Source organism: Phoxinus phoxinus, assembly GCF_949152265.1.
Source record: "Phoxinus phoxinus genome assembly, chromosome: 10".
NCBI classification, from domain to species: Eukaryota; Metazoa; Chordata; class Actinopteri; order Cypriniformes; family Leuciscidae; genus Phoxinus; species Phoxinus phoxinus.
This window is the reverse complement of record NC_136885.1, coordinates 30,571,597-30,593,079: the sequence shown is the minus strand read 5'-3', so window position 1 is coordinate 30,593,079 and position 21,483 is coordinate 30,571,597. Positions and strand designations below refer to the sequence as shown.

Sequence of the window (21,483 nt, the reverse complement as noted above, 5' to 3'; positions counted from 1 at the left end):
AAACTGCACAGAGGCAGATAAAGGTTTCCTCAAGGTGCAGCTCTGTTGACTAGTTAACCCCTTGAAATTATGCCGTAGTTTCAGACTCCGTTCCAAAGTCCCGGAATTGGGTTACAAGATAATTTCACAGGCGACTTGCTTGTCTTACTTGGCAGTTCAACTGGCTAATTGAAGGTGGTGATTTCCGGGCACTGAAACTGTTTAGGAAATGATACTTTAAATTTGAGTAAAGAGATTTTCTGTGACGTGGACTTTGCAGGATTTTTGAATATATATGAATGTATTTTTTGGACCAAATGCATGATGAAAGTAGCATACTGAGTCTTGAGTTAGTTGAAGATCGGTATTGAGGTAAAATGCACTTTTCTCATTTAGAATTTGTTTTTCATTTCAGTTTGGCCTCATTGATTTAAAAAATATATATATTTATTGGCCTGGAAAAGTCATGGAAATTTGTATATACTTTTTTTTTTAATAGTGCTACCGTATATTTCTATTAAATTATATATATAAAAAATCATATCAGTAATCACAAACGACTGGAAAAATCATGGGAATTCATTTGACCTGTTTAACATTTATATACATTTTAAAAACTTTTATATTGCTTTATTTCTATAACTGGTTCTGACACTCTTTTTGAATAGGACAATCATTCTGTAACTTTCTTTGTATAGTGTAGAGTGATTTATATTGTAATTTAGAAATAAAACTGAACTCCATTGAATCAATAACCATTTTAAATTAATTCACAAAATATTCCTCTAAAACACAAAAAGTGTGCCATCAAAATTAATTTAGAAGATTCCCCACTACAGTTTCATATGGATGGCATGTGTAGGTCAGAGAGTATTTTATGATGCACAGAAACGGCATAAGAATATGAGACAATGTCAAAGTTAGTGGCTATGCTTTTCTGGGATGCTTTCTACATTATTATGATGACCTCAATAACCATTCAAACTCATCCAATTAGAGAGAGAGAGAGAGAGAGAGAGAGAGAGAGAGAGAGAGAGAGAGAGAGAGAGAGAGGGGGGGGGGGGGGACATGTAAAGACATTCATAAAAAAGAAAAACCACTTCATATTTGCCAAAAAAAATCATTTCAAGTCTATTTTTAAAAAAAAGTTTATTAAAAACAAATTCTGTCAAGTGTGTCAAAACCTTCGAAGGTAAATATAACAAGTAGGACGACGTGAACGCGCAGAAGAGCACGAGACAGTGAAAAGCGCAACACACGGGTGTTCGGTAAAACGGATTCCCAGCCTTTTTTGTCAGCCACACATATTAATTATTATTTAGGCTACTTTAAGAAGGCTACTTACTTTGGTTTAAAGTAGCCTAGCTAATGCTAAAACGTGGTGCTTTCAAACAGGGGCGGAGCCAGACGATGTAAACATTCAAAGTTTCAATGTGAGTTTCAACATGAAAGTTTCAAATGATGATTGGTGCAATTTAGAAAGCAAAAAGCGATCTATAATCTTAAAGGGCACCTATTATGACATTTAAAATGTTCCTAATGTTGTTTAGGGAGTCCCCAACAACAGTTTTACATGCATGCAATGACAAAAAACACTTTTGTTTTCGTATAATATGCATTTATTTTTACCTGATTTGCTCACCGACTCCCAAATGAATCGTTCAACGACTCGTTTTTCAAACCCCTCCTTTGCGCGACGCTAATCTGCGTTGATTGGTCAGATGACCCAGCAGTGTTTATAGAGATAATACTTATTTTTAAAACGGAGTACAATGATGCTTTTATCAATTAAATTGTATTATAATAATGATTATAGTCCACTGCTTTATAGTTTGTAGTAAAAAACGAAAAATAAGATAAATAATGTAATGTTATGTTAGCGAGCATAGCCCAGAGTTCATATTGTAAAAGCACAATCAGTCTTTGTTTGCGTTAGCCCGATGCATAAACATAACGTTTTTACAAAAAAAAAAAAAATGCAGTTACGTTACTACGAGGTATTACTCTATTCTTTAGACAACTCCGAAAACAACGACAAACACTTCACATATCTCAATACAATTGTCATTGAAGACCTAGAAGCTAAACGGTGCTTACACAACAAACAAAATAATTATTAAGCATGCTACATAAAATATAAAAGCAACAATTATTAATAACACTTACAGGTTGTGATACGGAGGAGGAAGCTGATGCAAATACACTTGGAACTGAACCTTCCTTCAATATCAGCGAATCCAAGTTTGATTGCATTTAAAAAAGCAATCGTCTTCAAAATGACGCGAACAAAGCACAAGGCTCGGACTATACTTCTGTGGTATAGTGAATTGTAGCCACTTAGTCTTCAAATGCTCCTCCTTGGGCAGATGAAAAAAGTTGTCTTTTGAGTTGCACTTCAGAACACAGCGTCTCGTCGCCATGATATTTTCCCTGGCCTTGGAGCGCAATAAGTGGGCGTATCGTATTCAAATAACTTGACAAGTTGACGTCATCTAGTCAAAGAAAAAGCTTCGGTCTTCTAACGATTCATAAAAATGACTCCGAGTCGACTCTCACTTTTGAAAGACAATAACTTTATATACGGTGCACTTTCATATTTCAAACTTTGCAGGATGTTTTTGTTCACTTAGATCTATGTTACACACTACATGAAAGGTAAATTTCAAAATTCCATAATAGGTGCCCTTTAATTAATAAAGATAATATATTTTTCTTTAGGTGTGTGGTTCTAACTTCAACCACACCTGTTCCAAAACCCCGCCCTCCAAATAATGGCAGCCAACCATGCAGCCAAAGCCAACCCGATTTTAGCAAACCCGGATACGGATGATTGACAGGTGGGCTAACGAACCTTTCTGATTAGCTAAAAAACAAACAAAAACAAAAAAACAAAAACCGCGAGCCACTCCTCACAAGGGTTGTCATAAGTTCACAACGACGTAATTTCTGATGCACATATCTGTTAGGTAGAAGTAGGAACACTTTATAGCCTAGGCTACTTGATAAATAAATACTTAAGTTTCTTTTATTCGAGATATCTATCAAACCTTTTAAATAACTTTTTTTGAAAATTAAAAAAAGAATGAAGACGTTTGGCGTCCGTTTAGTGCTTTTTGAAACAATAATCCGTATGAACAGTGAAGTTTAACAGCAGTACATGTAAGAGATTGTGTGTGTACGGCGCCCGCGGTGGATCAAACTTCATGTTCAAACAAAAGCGCGAAACGCCTTCCCCTCTGCCGTCAGTCCGAGCGGACCGCAGCTCCGCGCGCACACACACACATATAGGCTACACGCACGCACTGAGCGAGGGGGACGCGCGTGTGAGAGCAAGAATCTGTGAATAATCCTCATTCCTTCTGCGACCCGTTCGGTTCTTGGATGATCCATAAAAACCTCTAATAACAACCTATAATAATATTTAATAATCAATAATCATCCGGATCAACATGTCCCGCAGAAAGCAGAGCAACCCCCGGCAAATCAAACGTAAGTTACTCGGTTTGTGATTATTACTGTTATTTGTTTCTAAGCCAGGCGGAGTAAAGTTGGACGAAAGGGAGACCAGTTTATTATCACAACTGATAGTAGCAGCAGGTGCAAATGTCTTTCTTTTAGTCCTTCTTTAAATGATCTTTGTTGTTTCGGTGTTTTTGTATTTAATCAGGCTTATTTTTCGCGTGATACAATCAATGTAAGATTTGTAAGACTGGTTTGTTATGCTTTCGTTTTGCACATTCTTCGTTAATATTCTTTTATTCTTATTGAGATGTAGAATATTCTTGCATGTGCTTATTTCATGCTGAAAGTTTCAATCACAGGAACTGACTAAAGTAGTTGTTTTAGATTCTGTCAAAGCCTCGAGAGGGTCTGTTGACAGTCAGTCTATCTTTCAGGGATTTGTTTTTTTTTTTAGGCATGTGGAGATGTTTTTCATAATGATGCAGTTAGTGACATTTAAAGACTTGCTTGTTATGTTTTCATTTTGCATTTTTTTTTTATTCTTAATGCATATTCTAGTTTTATAGAACCTTTTCAGGCAGAATAAAAAACTGATTTTAAATGCAATTGTGATTTTTAGAAGGGCATTTATAATAGTAATGCTTGTGTTTGTTTAGGGCTGAAAGTTTCATAGAATCTCATGCACTGATTTTTATATGCAATTTTATATGTTCAGATGATTCTTTAAAAAGGTGTAAAGAGTGTTTTTGAGTCAGTTCATCTTTCAGTCCTTTTGTATTTGGGGATGTGAAGATGTTTTTCACGATTAACAGGTGATGATTTTTTCAAGGTTTAATTTTTCCAATTGTTCTAGTTTTATGTTGGCTTCGGGCGTATAATAAATGCTGATGAGTTGAGATAGTTCACTGTAGTTTTAAAACATTTCCAGCTTTTCTCGTAAAGGTCTCAAGGGTCTTTTTAGAATCCGATATCGATATCATGAAATAAATATCGATCACTCAGACTGAAATATATTTTCTAATGTAAGCAAATTAAATAATTGTATTTTTACTCAATTTAGGCTATTCGTTGTATTCTTGGAATGCATCCTTCCAAAAGTATTTCTGTAGTCTAAAATACATTTAATATTTAATGAATATGACACATCTCAGCCTTGAATAATCTGCAGAGCTCTACTGAGTTAAATAAATAATGCGTTTCATAAAATATACACCATCAGTAGCTTGAGCACTTCCATTTTTCAGGCCTATTTATGGACACTGTTATGATGGTACTTGAATATTTTCAGCACTTCGGGATGTGAAAAGATCAGACAATAAAATTGCAGTTCTGTATGTTATACAATAATTAAATGAGCTGGGTATTGTGGCATTTATCTTTTGTGAATGAAAGAGTCAAAGTGCGGTCGCTGGTCTGGGCCCTTAGCAGCCTGTGTGTGTGTGTGTGTGTGTGTGGACCGCAGGGAGGAAGGATGAAGGATCTTCTTTCTCTGTTGTGAAATGTTTTTTTAGAAACAGGTTAAACTGAGCCAAGGGGATGAGAACAAGCGAGATAAACTAGTTGCACAATTCTGAAAGCCATATAATTTTTTGTCGCTGCTCGATATTTGAATGTGTGTCATCATGCAGAGTGTGTACTAGTGGAAGAAAATGCTTCGTTTGATTGTGTGCGTGCATGAGATGGTGCGTGCTATATTGAGCTCATGCATTTTACTCTTTAAGTTAAATGTAACTTTTAAAAATATATATATTTCTTTGAAAATGTCTCATTTGAATAATCCAGACACTGAAAGATTAAGACGTATTGCAGTGAGAGTGTGAGAGCAAATATTGTTTGACTGTACCAGTGTACAGTACAGTAAACACAAATACGATTGAAGGCTTTCAGTCTGTGCAAAGAAATCTTTGCGTATTTTGTTTGATGTGGTACTTTCTGTTATCTCATCCGACAAGCGCGACAGCTTTTGAACGGCAGAAATGAGCTAGAGTCATTAAACTGTTGACCGAGGCGTTCGCATGCAAATCGATCTGCGACGATTTCCCCTTTTGATACGTCCAGGAAACTGAGGTCTGAGTTATCTAACAGCTCTCACGGCTCCGTTACTAGAGCATTCATAATATCAGGGTATTGTCTCTGGCTCCGAAAGGTCACGCGGAGCCCATAGTTCCTCTCTCCGGCACTTCAGGAAGAGGAAGAGAGATCCAGTGCACAGAGAGACCGAGTCATTCTAAAGGACAAAAAGGTTGTTGGGCACCGTACGCCCCCTCCATACGTTTGGACGGTTATCTCAAATTGTGATTTATGCAGTATTTTAATATTTTGCTTATTCTCTCCCCTTGGGTGCTCTCTGAGCAATGATAAAAAGGCCGTGCTGAAAAAGCACCATTAATTTGCACCGATGCCTGTGAGATAGGGCCAGATAATGGGAAAGATAAGGCGGGGAGATATACCATCAGAGCCGCGATTATTACCATTAAAATTCCAACCCAGCAATCTGCAGCCGGCTGATAATTCCCTCTCCGTTTCCACCACTTTGGATGATAAGGCAAAAAATAGTCATCCACCGCTCCTTGATTAGGCTGCCTGGATATCCCGATAATACTGTGATAAATTATGTATTTCTCCTCCTTGTTTTTTTGGCCCTGAAACGTTACATCTGATTCCATTTTTTTTATCAATATTTATTTTGCGTTAGTTTTGGTCCCCGCCCCCACCGGCGAAGCGAAGACCCCTCTCGCCCTCTCCTCTTTCACGTCTTCTCATCGTAATAAGAGTTTGATAGAGAGGTGATGGAGGGTGAGATGTTTTGTATGGGAGCTCATATCGCCGTTATCAGCTCATCTTCACGAGCGGCTGCTTGCTGCTGTTGTTTTTAGCCCTTATCACCTCATGCCAATATGCCAATAAATTGGCCCGATTGTTAACCGGGCCGAGCCGGGGCCAGCGAAAATTTATGACAGGAAGAGATGAAAATATGGCTGATGTGTTTGGATGGAGCTCGATTAGCTTCGCGGGAGAGTGTGATGTCTCAGTCTGTGTTGAGGAATGCCTGTTGGCGCTGTAATAGGCAGGGCAGATACACAGGTTGGGGAATGGAAAGCATGCCCCGTGGTGTAATTTGTCTGTAAAATAGCCATTCGTGTTGCACATGTGGGGTTGGAGAGCAGGCAGGGTGATGGGTATAGCCTCTCTCCATCTGTTCACGCTCTCTGCTTCGCGAGATGCTACGGTTTCTCTTTCAACTCTGTTTCCAAAGCCAGTGAGCTGCATTGTTGTGTACCGCATACATAGGTATCATGATACATTTGTGCATTTGGCAGACGCTTTATCCAAAGCGACTTGAATTGCATTGAAGGTGTCCTTTTAATCAGTTCATTCCCTGAGAATTGAACCCATGACCTTGGCGATGCTAGCGTCACGGCTGTCACCACAATAGACTTTGAGAGCCAGTATGTGATGTTGTTGATGCTGCTCGTCTGCACTTCATTACACGCCGCTCTGTTTGTTGGTAAAAGTTTTAAAAGTTATAATTTTTGGCTGATTTGCCACAGTGGTCTAACAGCGATTGTCAGTGTTAAGATGATGGACTTGGCCAATCAAATCAAAGAAGGCGGGCTTTACTGCTCACAGACTCTGAACATGAATGTCAGTGTGACACTTTTTGTCTATTCTTTTTTGATAGACATGTTAGACGGCTAAGTAAAACCCAGTGATGCAAACTATACTCGTCTTTTTTTGTAAAAAATTTTTTTGGCAATTTTAAATTAAAGGCTACCATTTTGATTTTATGTAATTCATTACAACAAGAAACATTAACAGAGCAGTTTTCAGGAATATTAGGCTAACGATACCCTAACTCAAATTTAATATGCAAGGAGCTCAAATTGAACACTTCATAATATCTTACAATAAATTTGTTATTTTTGTTTTTTTATCTTCATTCCATTAAATCCATATAAATCCTATAATTATTTAATACCTTTAAACAAAAAGGAGCATTATCCCTTTTTGTTTTCCCAAATATTTGCCCCCCCACAAAAAAAAAAAAAATGTGTTAATTGAATGGAAGTCATTTTGTCTCAATTTGTGTTAGCAGTGCTACACAAATAGCTGTCACAATTGCTTTCAGTAGAGTTTGGCATTAGCATGGATACAGTAGTACATATTTAATTAGATTTAGAGTTTTGGTATTTAATAATCAACATATTGTTTTTCACTGAGCTTGTCGCAGTGCATTCTAGGATTGCCTTTTCCCTAATGAGAGATCCAAAGGGATGATCACAGTGACAGCAGTTTGTAGCAACCTAAAGTCATTAATTTCAAACAACTGTTGGTGATTTGACTTTATGCAAATGAGCAGCAATGCCTTACAATGCTGCCTAAGTATATGTTCACTAGGTTTTGGAGCAAAACTAATTCTAACCAATTCAACAACATGGTCAGGAGCGGACCTTTATGAGCCTCTTCCAAACCAATTTGCGCTGTTTCTCAGTTTTTAGCTGACAAAGGAAACGTCTGACTGAAATAGCTACAGCACTTTAAAAGTGTATTCGCGATCCAGTGCCAATCCAAATGATTATTACGCTCGAACTGAAGTGTATGGAGGATTTGCCAGCTTTCTGTGCTGGAAAATAGTAGTCAGAGATCTCGGGTGGAGGTTTGTTGTTGCTATGTGTCAATGTGTGTGTGTGTAATGGACTGTCAGTATGACTTCATAATGAGTGTGTGATTGTCATCTCGGCTCCGCCCAGCAGATGATGATGTCATACGAGAGCTCCGTCAGGCCTATCAGGTGACACGTCTATCTCTGGATGGGGTTTATCACAGACTCAACTTATAATGGTGCAGTGAGAGTGTTTGCTGACTTGGCTGCCAACATGTCAGTGTGTGTGTGCATGGATATGTTTATGTTGGAGATGAAACTGTGCGGTTTGAATTCTGTGGTTTACCAGTCAGTCAGTTTAGTAGCCTATATTTTGTTCTATTTTTATGCCTTTTTGTTTTATCAAATTATTGAATGTATATGGAGCTTACATCTTTGTGTCTGCGGTCTGGTTGATGTTTCGTCATCTGGGAAATTCTGACGCGTTAAGACTGTGTGTGTGTGTGTGTGTATTGTGTTCTATTGAACTGTTGTCCAAACCAGCTCAAGCATTCATTGGTTTTGGAGGAGAATGTCATTGTGGTAATAATAAAACTCCTCTGAGATGACTTTCTCATACTTAAGACTTGTTTTTTTGTTAGATTCCACTGATGAAAGTGTGCAGTTTTTTGTTTTTCTTATAGATTTGTCTCATGACGAATAGCTGCTGGATGCCAACTTTCCTTTTCGACATCTGTTGGCTGCCAATAACAGCTTGCGTTGTTTTGCCTTGTCTAAGCTGAAGGAGCCATTTGTCTCCACAAACTTATAGAAAGGAAATGCTCCAATGTTCTGACAATATTTTTCAATCTTCTGCTTTTATCAATTACTCAAATGCAAATACTTGGTCGATGTATTGAAATCGCGTGGTTGCGTTCAAAATACTTGCATTCCTGCTTCAATACTTTAGTTCACCCAAAAATAAAAAATTCTGCCATCAATTACTCACCCTTATGTCATTCCAAACCCGTAAAAATTTTAGTTCATCTTCGGATGACTGCTTCCCTTCTTTTTGTAGAAATCTGAGAGCTTTCTGTTCTTCCAGTGACAGTTACACAACTACCACTTTGATGCTTCAAAAGTTAATAAAGAGATCGTAAAATTCATCGTAAAAATATGAATTGAGCGGCTTATTTCAAACTTTCTGAAGAGACTTGCTGTATATGATGAACAGATGTATATAGTCTTTTATTCACATTGATCAGCTCAACCGAACCTGCTTGACACGTGAGAACAAACATCATTGGTTCTTGTAGAAGCTCAAACGTGATGCGTAACACGAGAATGAACCTCATTGGTTCTTGTAGAAGCTCAAACGTGCTGCGTAACACAAGAATGAACCCCATTGGTTCTCGCACATCAAGCAAACATGCTTTCGCTTCCGTTTACCTCAACTGATGGTTGATGAATGTTTATATGTGAATAAAAGCCTAAATTCAATCAGTTCATCATATAAAGCGATCCATTCTCTTTAGAAAATTTGGACTAAACTGCTCAATTCATATAGATTAGTTGTATCTCTTTATGAACTCTTGCTAAGCTTCAAAGTTGTAGTTGCGTAGATGTCTATGGAGAGACAGAAAGCTCACAGATTTAATCAAAAATATCTTCATTTGTGTTCCGAAGATGAACGAAAGTCTTACGGGTTTAGAACGACATGAGGGTGAGTAATTTATGACAGAATTTTAATTTTTGGGTGAACTATCCCTTGACAAGTTATGTTCAAATATCTGTGCCATTTAAAACAGAAATATGATGTTTAAAATAATGACAGGATTGAAAAACAGTAAAGCAAAAGAGTGGGGTTTGTTTTGGTTAAACCCTTGAATATATTTGTATTATTATTATTATATACTATGATATTTTGTACATGTGGAATGGATGAAATACCCTTGTTTTGTTAGGTTTTTTTTGTCTTGTTTTGTTTACTTTTTTGTTGTTCTCAACTGGACGCTTATGTTATTTATAAAAAATAAAAAATAAAAAAAATTAATGGATTTTAAAATAAGAATAATAATAAAAAACTAGGGAAGCTGTTTTAATGACAAAATTACCAGAAATGCATTTCTGAATGTAGAGCAATCGGAGAAAAAAAATGGTTTACATTACAATAAAGAGAAAACTGGTTGTAAAATGCGACACAACATGGGTTTCGTAATGAATTACAATCTGAATAATTTCCACATACAACAATGCATGTAATCGCGAAGCTTTCCGCAGATTTGCGTTTATGTAAAGTATACATCATAGACTATGCTTCAAGTCTTGTTATTGTCACTGGTTTCATTTGTGAGAGCTCCATTGAGCTTGTGTGTGTAGAGTGACCATCTGCGTTTCCTGGAAGGAAAATACAGATGTGTGTAAAGAGTTTGCACATCCATCATTAGAGAGGAGGAATGCTGTCATTTCTGACTCTCTGAACATTCCCCTTTTCCTTTTCTCTCTCGCTGTCGGTTTGTCTGTCTTTCTCTCGCTGTGTTGGAAAACAGTCTATGATGCATCAGGGTTGGCGGTTTCAAAAGGTGGAGGTCATTTCCTGCCAAAGTTTCCTCTTTATCTTCCTCTTTCCTGAATTCCTCACGAATGATTCCAGAGCTGACAGTTTGCCGCCTTCGGCTGTGATATTTGTACAGAAAAAAACGCTTTAAACAATATCTTTATCTTTAGAGAGCAACTCATCATTTTACGGTTGTCACTTCAAATTCACGTTAGTTTTGTAATCCCAAATCATTCTCAGAAACCTGTTAGTTGGTAATCATTCATCATTTTTCATTCAGACTCTCCCTTATGTTGTTCAAATCATAACCTAAAAAAGTATACAAATATATATTTATATATATATATATTATGCAAATAAGTCTAAATACATTTTTTATACACACTGTTAAAAAGTTTGGGTTATTTAAAAAATTTTTTTTATTTATTTTAATCAGCAAGGATGCATTAAATTGATGTTACAACATTTCAAATAAATGCTGTTCTTTTGAACTTTCTATTCATTAAAAAAACATTGATTCTAAAGGATCATGTGACACTGAAGACTGGAGTATGATCCTGAAAATGCAGCTTTGTTTCAGGGACAAATTACATTTTAAAAATATTACTGTTTGTTCTTTTAAATTGTAATAATATTTCAAAATATTGCTATTTTTACTGTATTTTGATCAAATAAATGCAGCCTTTGTGAACATAAGAAACTTCAAAAAAATAAAAAAATCTTCCTGAGCCCATATTTTGTATAGTCAGTCTTCAATGGTATTTATTGGTTGGTTTCTCCTTTTCTGCTTGGCATGAGGGTGAGTAAATGATTTTTGGCTGAACTGTCCCTTTAAGTCAACTTTTTCCTTTCACTCTGTCTTGAAGGACCTAACAAGATCAAATCGCAGAAATCGTACTTGACTAATCTGTGTCGTCTGTTGTTTAGTTTATTTAGCTGTGATATCAGTGATCAGTCTATTGAGCTCCAGGTAACAATTGACTTTCAGCCTCAGAGTTAATAGCCTTGTGTCTTGCTTGTACAGATCGATATTGGTATTAATTAATCAGCGCTATCGGCCATGCGATCTGGTTCTATTTGTTGTTACATCAGCGTAATATCAATAGGGAAAGTGTACTCCCCGATCGCCATGGCAACTTCATCGCTCAGGTCAAAGAAAGTTTATCTTATCTTGCTGCTGAGAGTGGCAAACTGCTTAGAAATCTAGTTTAGACTCTCAGATCATCGATTGGGCCCTTTCTGTTTCTCTCTGTCTCCGTCTCTATCTCTCTCTGGCCTCATTTTGATCAAAACCGAAAGGGAAGGTTGGAACATCAGTATTTAAAGTCTGATACCGCATGCCCTCAGGAAGGAAAAATCACAAATGAGATCTCTTTTACATCTCAATTGTTTCTTCAAGGCACCAATGAGATTAAATAACAGTTTTTTTTCTCCTGAGAAAAGGACCCCAGTAATCTAACTTTTGTCTACCTGAGTTTCAGAAGAGAATTTTCATATTATTCAAGATACCAAGTTTTGTGATTAAAGGCTCAAATTGACACTGAATTATCTGAGATATGAGATATGCTATCAATGTTAGCTCTATTCTCTTCCCCAACTATTGTATTTAAATAATTTAAAATGCCCCATTGTGTTTTTTTTTAAATTGTACCTTTCATGCCGTGTAATATAGCTGTTGTACATGTAAAAGGTCTGCAAAGGTTTAAAGATCAAAGTGAAATAAAGTTGTTTCCTAAAATAAATCATTGAACCTGAACTGAATAAAGCGAGTCATCAGTAAGTTCAGAGTCACTTCCTTTTAGCAACGTAACAATGTAACACATTTGCATAAAGCCAGCCTAATGTTTTCATTGGCTGCCCGCGAACAATGTTTATTTTTACTCTCCCTCAAACACTACTTGTAGCTGAGGCCTGGAAGAGTTTGGCTTGTGTTGTCGACATGTTGAGAAGATGCTGTTTTCAGCGCTGCAAATCCACTTTGCCTTAACTTCAAAAGGATGAGGACTTGCTGGAATTGGTATAGAAACAAAACTATTCCACCGTTACTGTTCGTATCGTGTTTCAATCATGACCAATCAGAGAGAGGGGACCAATCGCAATAGACTGGGCTGTCTGACCAATCAAAGCAGAGGGGACCAATCGCAATAGACTGGGCTGTCTGACCAATCAAAGCAGAGGGGACCAATCACAATAGACTGGGCTGTCTGACCAATCAGAGCATAGAATACTCTCAGAAAGGCAGTGTTAAAGAGATATAATTTTTGAATGAACCATTTTAAGGCTCTTTGAGAAATGAGGTGATGCTGGAATATATATTATGAGAAAATTAAAGTTTTTTTTTATCTTTGATGTATGTAAACCTATTGTTTAACCTTTGATCAATACAGTTGTCCTTTTAGATGGAGGGTTTTAGAACAGGTTTAGTCTGAAGCGGTGGCTTTTATAAATAAAATTAAGCTGCGATTGTCAGATCGAGTGTGGATTTAGTTGATGTGTGTGCGCAGGTGTCTGTCAGTCAAAATTCATGTATATTAATCATCAAATGATAAGGAGAAATTAATGGTGTCATTTGAGAAACATTATAAAACCCAAACCCTTATTAGAAACTTTTCTCTCACTATAAAATATTATATTATACTCATGTACACATAAATAATATTCTAGTAGTTTGCTTTCCTTCAGCAGTTCATTCATATTTGTTGTGTCTGTGTATTATAAAGGTTTTCACGAAGTCTCCATTAAAAACGGTTTCATATTAATCAGATGTAGTTCTAGGGCTCTCATAGACATGTAAAAGGAGAGCCTGATGTCATTTTATGTTAATTTATTTATTCATTTTGATGAAAGTGCCCATCTGATTGTTCAGGCATCAGACGAGGACTAACACACATGCACACAACCATACACACACTCGCACAATTGAATGACTCTCCTCAAATAAATATATATCAGAACAAAATATTTAAAGATATTCCCTTTTTTTCTCAACATGGCACTCTTCACCATAGCTGTGTATAGACCAGTGTTGGGAAAGCTACTTTAAAACTAGCCTCTAAGGGTGTAACTATATATAAATATGGCATAAAAACCATTTAAATTATTACATTTTCTGAAAATAAAACTTAACTTATTGAAAGCATGATGAAGATTGAGCTATTTTCATGCTAATGAAAGTTGTCGGTTAGTAGGAAAGCTACTTTAAGTTAGCTAGTCCCCAACATTAGTGCAGACCGTCTGCGATGTACGACAACTTCTCTCTTTGTCTTTCCCACTTGTTCTCCCAGAGGTCCCTGTTATGGCCCAGTTTGCGATTTGGTTCCAGCGTGCATATACCTCATCAGGCTCAGAATAGCCCCCAGGGATCCCAACACACACACACACACACACACACACACACACACACACACACACACACACACACACACACACACACACACACACACACACACACACACACACACACACACACACACACACACACACACACACACACACACACACACACACACACACTCCTGCCTGGGGGATTCTCTATTTGGCCCCTGCCAAAAGGGGAAACAGCCAGAAAGAGAGTGAAGGGGCAACATCATGAATTCACTCATTTCACTCGCACGTCTCCGTCACCTTGGCTCCGAACATCACCGGCGTGGATACGGCTCAATTAAGTGCGTTTCACGGGTTAGACCGCCAATCTGCCCGCCAAAATTTTATCAGCGGAAATCTTAGCATGTAATGAATATGGATATTGACTTGTGTTAAGCCTGTTTGTGTGTGTGTGAGGCATGGAGATGAACACAAACACACACTCCAGTGCTTCTCCGAATGAATGAGACTTTAGCCAGTATCAGTATTAGACATTCAGGAGCCTAGAAGAAGATTGTTTCTTTCTGAGAAATAGAGTTCACAGTAATGTTTTATTTAAATATGATCTCCTTAAAGCATTCCTCTATGCTTAATTGAAGTTCCAACCTTGTCTCAGATGTTTCACCTAACATTGTATGGGGGATTTTTATGAGAAATGTTTGCATTCATATTGAGGAAATCTGAGCACAGTTTGAGAACTTGTTTAGAGATATCTTCTGAAGACAAATTAAATTTTTGTTCTCCTTTTTACAATCTTCCAGTTCTGCCTTGATTGAAGAATCTCATCTGAACTGTAGAAGAGACACGTGATTTCTCAGTAGAAATATCTTTGATTTTCATTCAGTCATTCTCATTGTCTTTTGAGATATAAAAAATCATTTTTTTTTCTTTGCAATGGAGACGTTGCACACAAATTCACTTCTTGAGCTTATGATGATGATGATGATGTTACTTATTTTTCACTCATATTAAGATTTACGGGGTATATTTCTCACACACACTGACCTTAAGCTGTTGACAGAAATATTGAAGTGTGAGTTTCTGGCAGGAATTAGTGGAGCTGGTGTGTATCTGATGGGGGGTTTGGGCATTTCTCTGGCATTTCTTGGGAGACATCATTAAGGGAAAGGTGCTGGGGAGGATTAAACATCAGGCCTTTCACTTCAATTTGTACATCAGTATTTCCCAGAGCCTGTAATATAAAGCGGACATCATGTTTCAGACTGGCTGGAAAATCACTGGAGACAAAGCTCCGGGAAATAAACAGATCAACAATTTACGTCAGATATGTAAGAAATGAGAAGTAAACCTCCAGAACATGTTAAGGCTTTAAGGGCAAAGCTGTGCATTGATTTGACAGGACCACATGTCTGAGGTTTGTCATGATATGGACTTTCTGTAAAACCCTGTTTTATCCTCTGATTTAGGCATATCTGCCCCTCTGCGTTCACATGATACTGTACACAGAAAACATATACCAGGATTAGGCTTTAATGGTATGGTTCATGCAAAAATTAAAATCACACTCATGTGAAAATTCTGTTCTGCTTACTTGCACTCCAAACATGTATGAATTTTTTTTCTTCTGTGAAACAAAACGATATTTGAAAGTAGATGGAAAGAGTGTGTAAAACTCAAAACAAAAAAATAAGAAATGTGTAATAAAATTGCATGAGAGAAACAGACCAAATAGGTCTGTTTGTTTGTGTGTCTAATATTTTACGATATATGGAATAAACAACGGGGGTGGGGGGTATACTGTATATTTGAGTTGGTGTGTGTGTGTGTGTGTGTTTGGGATCTGCAGAGGCACACATTTGACCATCATCAACTTTCTTAAGCCACTGAAACAGGATAACACATGGGTCAAATGATAAGCGAGGCAAAAAAAAATATTAAAGTGCTGATTGATTGATGTCTGGCTCTGCGTTTGACAGCGAGTTTCGGATCAGTGTGTTTGATTCCCTCTTTCAGATTGAAGCTCGGCAAATGTGAAGGACAAAAAGGTCACAGATATTCGTCTCCTCCTCTCTCATCTTCCACTGGTCTCGTGAAACTAGTTATAACACAGTGGTCAAGTGGGGCAGCTTCTGCTGTGACATGCAACATTTATTATTATTATTATTTTTACAATGAGTTTTGTCTTTGGCTTTGAGGCTCTGCTACTTTTAATCCTTAAAGTTGATCACTTTAAACATGTAAAACTTAATATTTTTAGTCTTTCTTAGTCAGGTATTTAAACAAACTCCTGCAATTGTACACTCTAAAAAATGCTGGGTTGTTTCAACCCAGTTTTGGGTCAAATATGGACAAACCCAAACGTTGGGTTAAAAATGTAATTAAAAAATGTAACCCAACGGCTGGGTTTGTCCATATTTGACCCAAAATTGGGTTGAAACAATCCAGCATTTTTTAGAGTGTAGAGAATCTCGTTTCTGCAATTTTCACACTAAAAGACTAATGTTGAGTATCAGGTGTGATGCATGTGACATCATAACGAAAACTACATGTATACGTGGAGCAAAGAAAGCAAAAGCAGTTCAATGGCAACCTGTCTCATGTCTGATTTGATTTACCATATTTATGGTTTAAGCACAGACATAAAAATAAAAGGAACCGGTTATGTCTGTAAAGACGACTCATCCTTGAGATTACTTTTCCTTTTTATGCTTCTTGTCAAGCTACTTGACCTCTTTCACATCACTGATCTGTGTAAAAACATTCTTGCGTCAATGTCACTCTCCGTTCAAAACCCTTAAAGTAAGTAACAGACATTCATTCTATCTTATTAATGAAACGGACACATTAACATTAGATTGAGAATGCAACAGAACCGTAATTGGGGAATCTGAACCGAAATCATTACAGGAAACTTGCATAAGTTTCTTTCCTCAGAAATCTTTAGTAAAAGGGAAAAATCTCACGTGTCAATGAAGAGAAACTCGAGCTGAATTTATAATGCATCATAACCGACATCCATTGAGCATCAAACTTAACGATTGAAACGCGGCGTGTTGGTGATACTGGAGGGTTTGTGAGTGCAGGAATGTGTGAATGCAATGCATGATGGATTGTTTGAAGGACGTGTGCTTGCCTGGCTCATAGACGCTTTAATCGTAATGATCTCCCATGTCCTTTCATTTCTCAAGCTTTCCTGAAGATTAGCTCCTTGTGGTGGTCAGAAAAGTACATTTGAAAGGACTTTAATGAATGTAGTAAAATGACTTTCATCACATTATCTCCAATGAGATAGCAGCTCCACTGAGAAGATTGCACACGTTTATCTGAGTTTTAAAAGTTTTTTTTTTTTTAATCCTATACCTCTCTTTGTTTCTTCCTCTCTCTCTGACTTTCTTCTTTATGGCAGTTTAAAAGATATAGAAAGATAGAAACATGTATTTCAGGCAATTTTTTCAAAGACCCTTTCATATTTCAGATAACTGTAATAAAATGACCTGGCTGTTTTTTTTATAAAGTCAAACGCCAGCATTATTAGCTGATTTAAGCTAATCCATGTGGTCAAGGTTTTGCTGGATATCATGATTGTTAGCCACTGCTAAAAAAAAAAAAAAAAAACTCCATTTATGGCCATTCATGTGTAACCGTGTATTCTTTTTTTTTTCCAAGATATTATTTATTATATAATATTTATTTAGTGATGGACCCAAATTCACATATCGTGTGTGTGTGTGTGTGTGTGTGTATAGAAGCTTTCTTTCATGAATGTAAAAAATAATAATAATAACTTTCACAAATATAACAAAGAATTTTCTTAATGCATTGTTTTATAGGCTCTGAGATTGATTTGTGTTTTCAATATGTAAACCAACTAGAAACATTGTGGGCATTTGGCTGCTTTATTGGCTTAAATATATCACTTTTATTGAAAAAGAACTCCCTAAAAATATTATATAATAATCTGGAATGACCAAGTGTCACGAATGGGAATGTTGACCGATAGCTTTCACCATGCTTCATAGACATCCTAGTTGAGGTCATGACAGACTTTAAAACTTGCTGTGAATATGGGAACGACACACCTCAAGCCTTTCACAAGCACTATCCCGATCCGTGACGTCAAAAGCAACAGGCTGAGGAAACCGGTCCATATGCTTTTGCATTTGAATGGTAGTGTAGTGTGACCAGGCCTTCAGCATGATCCGGATCTGAGGTGTGAACGGGTCAGCGGCCGTGTGGTCCCGGTGAATAGGCCGTGGCGTGTGATTGCATGTGTCTCTGGTGTTCAGGCGTGTGTGGGTCCATGCGGTTCCCTGTGGACTCTTTGTTCGGCACCTATCGGCATATCAGCAGAGAGTGCTTCAGCCCGGGCCTCTAATGCACCATGTATGGCTTTGTAGAAGCAGCCAGGATTGTGGGCAGTGCTGGGCAGCAGGATAGCTGCAGGCCTTCTCTGCAGTCAGTGGATTAGAGGTGGCCTGCTTTCACACACGCACACACACACACACACACACACCGGTGTGAAATCGGGCTCTCCTCAAATGCTAAAGCCTCTTCCCGACCATCTGTAAAATCCTCCAACTCTGTGTCTAAGTTGAGTTCAGAGTCCAATCTCCACTGCCAAAGCCAGAGAGAGAGAGAGAGCAAGAGAGAGAGATAGCGACAGAGGATAGAAAGGAAAAAGAAAGAGTGGTTGTAGAGGTTATGTTTGGAATGGCATACTAGCACTTACTACACAGTATATACTGTAAACTCCCTAGTTTGAATATCAGAAGTACCTGTAATTTGCAACCGAGTGACGATATGTTCTACGGTAGCAGAAAGTAAATTGCGGACTTTATCTCTGTTTACTTAATTGAGAATTACTTAAAGGCTATATGACAATGTGCTAATTTAATTTGTTAATATTTATATATTTATGTTTAACTTTTATTTAAATTTATATACATAAACATGAATATGTATGTATTAATTTACATAAATATTCACTTTTTATAACTTTAATGAGTGTGTTCTATAACTTATAGATATTTCTTGTCAGCCCTGTTGACATTAAATTGTAAAAAAAAATATTGTGAAACCGTATGCAGTATCACAGTTATTAGTATGTTGCATTTGTGTCATATGGCAGCAGTGTGTTTAATTTGAATGCAGTGATTTAATTCATCACTTAATTTAATTAATCATTCATTGAATTTAACTTTTGTGCTTGTAATCAAGTTCTGTGTTGAAATGTTTTAACTTTAGACATTTAACTGAACACATTTTATGTAGCATAACTTCTAGTACGTTTGACACACTGAATATGGTCAACTGGAATGCATTGCATTATGGGAAATAGTGTTTTAATCTTTGTTCTCTGTTGAGCTTCACGCTTTCTTAGATACAGTAATTAGTACAACTTTTATATAATATTTTGTTCAGAAAAAATACAGTAATGCATACCGCAAAAATAGTATAATGCTATTCCAAACAGAGCCATGGAGCATAAATAAGAAAATACAGAATTGCCAAATTAACTTTGTGGGGTAAAAAGTACAATGTTGATTTCAGAGAGACTACTTGAGGCATGCTAAATGAGTTCAGAATATGGGTAACAGGATATGATGTCTTTAGGACTTCTTTTGAATAAATAATTGTATTTGAAATAAATGTAATAATAAATAACAAATAAAATATATAAGCTACCCCCAATTTATAGCAACAGTGCAAACCATAAAGTTTGTGCGTGCGTGCGTGCGTGCGTGTGTGTGTGTGTGTGTGTGTGTGTGTGTGTGTGTGTGTGTTGAGCCAAAATATCAATCTATTGGTCAAATATATTTTCGCTATTTGAATTTGCTGGACATTTTACCTGAAAGTCTATGTGTGACCCCCATTATATTTTGCCGCCGTGTGCATTTTTTGTGGTTTTTGTCATTTTTTGTGAAGTTACGAAATGTATTTAAGAATACTTGTTAATATAAAATCAGAAAGTGATGGTTTATTGTGTTTGCTGTGTAGTCGTACAGTTTACAGAATGACAGATTTGACTTCTCCTCATGCACATGCTGATTTGTTTATAATGCTGCTCGTATTGGTGTTATGTTTCATGATCGCCTTTAAAATCTAGATCCGTGCTTTGAAACGAGTAGCTAAAGCGAGTGTGCCGTCTTTTCAGACTCTCGCATCCATTTCGAGTCGCTTTGGCAGTCAGACTTCTTCTGTGGTTAAGCTGGGTGCATTTTTTCCATATTTTGACATTTGTAAGTCAATGGTAACACTCCTCAACGTCAGCTCTCTCCACAGCTGTGTCGAGAAGTGGAATAAAAGAGTCTATCATAATCAGGACACAAATTATGTCCTCTGTTTTTTTTTCTCCTTCTGTGGCTTTGGAGTTGAGATGCATGTCTAATCTCTGGTGATTGTGTGGCATTTTGGAGGGGGAGGGGGGGTGGTCGAGGGGGAACGTTGGCCTTCGTCTCGGCCAGCACATCAGCTTTCCATCCTCGATGTGAATCACGCTGTCGCCGGACTCATCAGAGATGGAACGCTGATTGCTTTCTGACACCCCTCCAGCATGGACTCGGTCTTGCATACATCATCCAAATTGAACACACCCAAATTTTCGTGTGTGTGTGTGTGTTACTTCGCCTTTTTCCCCTTAAAGACTTTGATTCCAAGTGCTCTGACAGTGTGAGTGTGTGTGTGTTTTAGGCTGTCAGGTTGATATTAACCGTGTTCGTTTATGATTTTCAGAAAATTGCAAGAAATTTGAATGCCACATTTGTCCTTCTTATAAGTGGAAGCAGTCATCAGATCGTCTGTCACATATCTCAGGAAAAATATCTGTTTTGAATTTAGTGGAACATAGAGCTGTTTATGAAAAGCATTTTTAAATCACGCTCTTTCACTGAAAGTGTTGACTTTTTGGCGCTTTATTAGGTTTATATCACATTTCAAATGGTTTTATTTATAAAAATAGTATTTTATTACATTTCATTTACACATTTCAAGACAAAAGGAATGTTTGATAGGCAAATATAAATATTTGCATTGATAAATGTATAGTTTTATGGGTTAATAGTGACATGACAGCTTTAGACCAATTTAAAGAAACTAAATACTAAATAGTAAGCATATTGTGCACTGTATACAGATTACTTGTGTGCATGGAATATGTGAAAGATCTATACAACCAGAGCACTTTATGAGATATTAGTCTACGCAACAATGCAATGCACTTCACTTAACTTGACCTTTCATTTCCAGTGCAAAAAACCCCAGAAGTATTTAACACAAGAACCATTTTTTACTCTCTGACTTAGCATGCAATGTAATGAGTTCATGTGACAAACAATGTAGCATACTACTTTTTGAAGCAAACTGTTGTTCTTGCTTTTTTAGCAGGTAGTACACTTGTTTTTCATTCCGAACAAGTCTAAGTTTGTCACTTACTGCTGAGAGCATGCGTCATGTCCGATTCGGATGGTATTTTTAAGAGTTCAATTAAGAGAGGAGCAGAATTAGGTTAATACCACAGGGCTTAACAACAAACATCTGTTTTATTTTAAGCATTGACCAACGGGACATTGAGCTTTGAATG

The 21,483-nt window shown here is 37.1% G+C and overlaps 1 protein-coding gene across 8 annotated transcripts in view; it reads left to right on the top strand.

Annotated features, from left to right (window-relative positions):
- The window catches only part of zfpm2a (zinc finger protein, FOG family member 2a), a 184,789-nt gene that overhangs the window by 29,370 nt on the left and 133,936 nt on the right, over nucleotides 1-21,483 (top strand). Inside the window, exon 1 of one of the 8 annotated variants that reach the window (XM_079625620.1) lies at nucleotides 3,224-3,468. The exons of the other annotated variants lie outside the window; for them this stretch is intronic. Within the exon in view, the coding sequence (XP_079481746.1) occupies nucleotides 3,429-3,468 (40 nt within the window). The 5' untranslated portion in view covers nucleotides 3,224-3,428. Of the gene's footprint in view, nucleotides 1-3,223; nucleotides 3,469-21,483 lie in introns of those variants that run through there. 8 annotated transcript variants of the gene reach the window in all.